Below are 2,289 nucleotides of genomic sequence, written 5' to 3' on the forward strand. Positions count from 1 at the left end.
GAGGTTTCTGAAAAGCTGAATAAACCCTTAAATAAAAATTCCCTTGCCTACATTTTATAGACTGAACATCCTGTAGGTTTATCTCTGTTTTTACAGCATCTTGTTCTGTAAAGGATGCAGTGAAATGAAAGAAAACTGTCTGAATCCAGCTTCATCAACAGATGATATAAAATCCATCCATTTTATTTCTCTCCAGAGAGTTCAGTCTCTCTCTCTCTCTCCCTCACACTGAGACTAACTCCTCCTCTTCAGCGGATACTGCTGGCCTCCTTCTTCTGCGCCGTCCTGACTGAGAAGCGAGCAGCGACCGACGGTGGATGAGGCGCAGCACCATCCACTGCAGTTGGGCGCAGGACCGAAGCATGCCCCAGGGCAGCCATGACTTGCTCGGCGTCAGACAGCGAGAAGATTGTGATAAACTGCGGCGGAATCCGACACGAGACCTACCGGAGCACTTTAAAGACCCTGCCCGGCACGCGCCTGTCCTGGCTCACCGAGCCTGACGCCTACAGCAACTTCGACTACGACCCGAAGTCGGACGAATTCTTCTTCGACCGCCACCCGGCCACCTTCGCCTTCATCCTCAATTACTACCGCACCGGGAAGCTGCACTGCCCCAATGATGTCTGCGGGCCGCTGTTCGAGGAGGAGCTCGCCTTCTGGGGCATTGATGAGACTGACGTGGAGGCGTGCTGCTGGATGAACTACAGGCAGCACCGCGACGCAGAGGAAGCCCTGGACAGCTTCGAGACTCCTGAGCCAGACGTACCGGAGGATGATCCGGCGCTCACCGGCGGGGTGGACGGAGACCTCAAGCGGCTGTGCATGCAGGAGGACGGCCGCAAAGCGACTTGGTGGGAAGTATGGCAGCCCAGGATGTGGGCGCTGTTCGAGGACCCTTACTCTTCCAAATACGCCCGGGTGAGTGGTCGGATGGGGGTCAGCTGCCTTCTGGGGGTCTTTGTGCTCTGCGGAGAGTTTGCATGTCCTCCATGTGCATGCAGCGGTTCTCTCCGGGTACTCCTGCCTCCGTCCACAGTGCAGAAACATTCTAATCGGTTCAGGTCTATGTCTGCATGGTTGCCCTCTGAGGGACTGGGGAACTGTCCAAGGTCCTGATCTCTCAGCTCTGATCCCCTCCTGTGCTCATTTTCCAGAGTCTTTCTACATTTCTGGTCGCTCTATTCAACAAGAGTCTACATTTCCTAGATTTTAGATTTATTGCGGTTTTTTTTTTAAACCGTTAGCACTACAGAAACAAGCTGCAGTTGCTTTCATGTTTCCCCACAGCAGTGTCAGAGCAGCTGGTCTGGAAGATACTCAGACTTTCTCTCTGGTTGGATGTTTACTTTGTTGACTTTGTAAGTGTGGTGATTGGTGGTGTGTGGGAATATTTTGATATATTATTTTATAAATTCAGTCTATTTTTCTCTCTATGTTAGATCATTTCTATAACAATCTGAGCTGAAAGGTTTTTATTGATTCTGTTTGATTTTATTGTAACCGAGAAATAAAATCAAAATATAAAAGAAAGTTGAAACGCAGATAAAAGAAATAAAAATACTGAGAAAATTGCCCGGGATGCTGTAACGACATGAAACAGTGCAAAGGAACAAAAAAAGACCTTTTTAGCTGAGGAAGATCTAAGTCTGTACTGCAGAGTAACGCGCATACGCTTCCATCTAAAGGTCACAGCAGGCTGATTTAAAAAAAATATAATATGCTGTAAATGACATCAGAGACACATACTGCTGGTCATGTTTAAAGAGACTTTCTTTATAGAAACTGCATTCGCTCAATTGCAGATCTCATTACTGCGGGTGGGGGGGGGGCTATGTTGTGCAGCGAACAGTTTGTCCTCAGAGCTGCTGTGTTAAACTGGAGTAAAATGGGTAAGATAAGTGGCTGAGTGAGTTTGACACGGCGCTGCAGATTGTTGCGTATGAGGCTGCAGTGGTAGATAGCTGGTTGGTTTCTGCATCTGTGACTTAAGGAACAACAGTGATGTTTGGGTTAATGTTCTGCTGGGAAAACTCATGCATTTAGTCCAACTCTTCAGGTTTGACCTCAGACGCAGGGACGTACACAGATAGACACTAGGTGGTGCTGGAGCACATTCAATTAAATTCAGTTTATTTCTATAGTTTATTTCTATAACTCCAATTCACATCATGTCATCTCAGGTCACTTTCCAGTTCAACCAGATCATCCAGTCAGATTGATTCAAAGTTTTCTATCTAAGGAAAACCAGCTGATTGCATCGACTCATTGACTCTTCAGCAATCCCTC

The 2,289-nt window shown here is 47.4% G+C and overlaps 1 protein-coding gene across 3 annotated transcripts in view; it reads left to right on the top strand.

Moving 5' to 3' along the window:
• The first annotated feature begins 378 nt into the window (after window positions 1-378).
• Window positions 379-2,289, top strand: part of LOC107093229 (potassium voltage-gated channel subfamily C member 1-like) — a 112,987-nt gene continuing 111,076 nt past the window's right edge. For all 3 annotated transcript variants that reach the window (XM_015388149.1, XM_015388147.1, XM_015388146.1), the window contains exon 1: window positions 379-921. In XM_015388149.1, coding sequence (XP_015243635.1) covers window positions 379-921 — 543 coding nt within the window. The remainder of the gene's footprint in view (window positions 922-2,289) is intronic.

The sequence above is a fragment of the Cyprinodon variegatus genome, unplaced genomic scaffold, assembly GCF_000732505.1.
Source record: "Cyprinodon variegatus isolate N-32 unplaced genomic scaffold, C_variegatus-1.0 Scaffold415, whole genome shotgun sequence".
Taxonomy (NCBI): domain Eukaryota; kingdom Metazoa; phylum Chordata; class Actinopteri; order Cyprinodontiformes; family Cyprinodontidae; genus Cyprinodon; species Cyprinodon variegatus.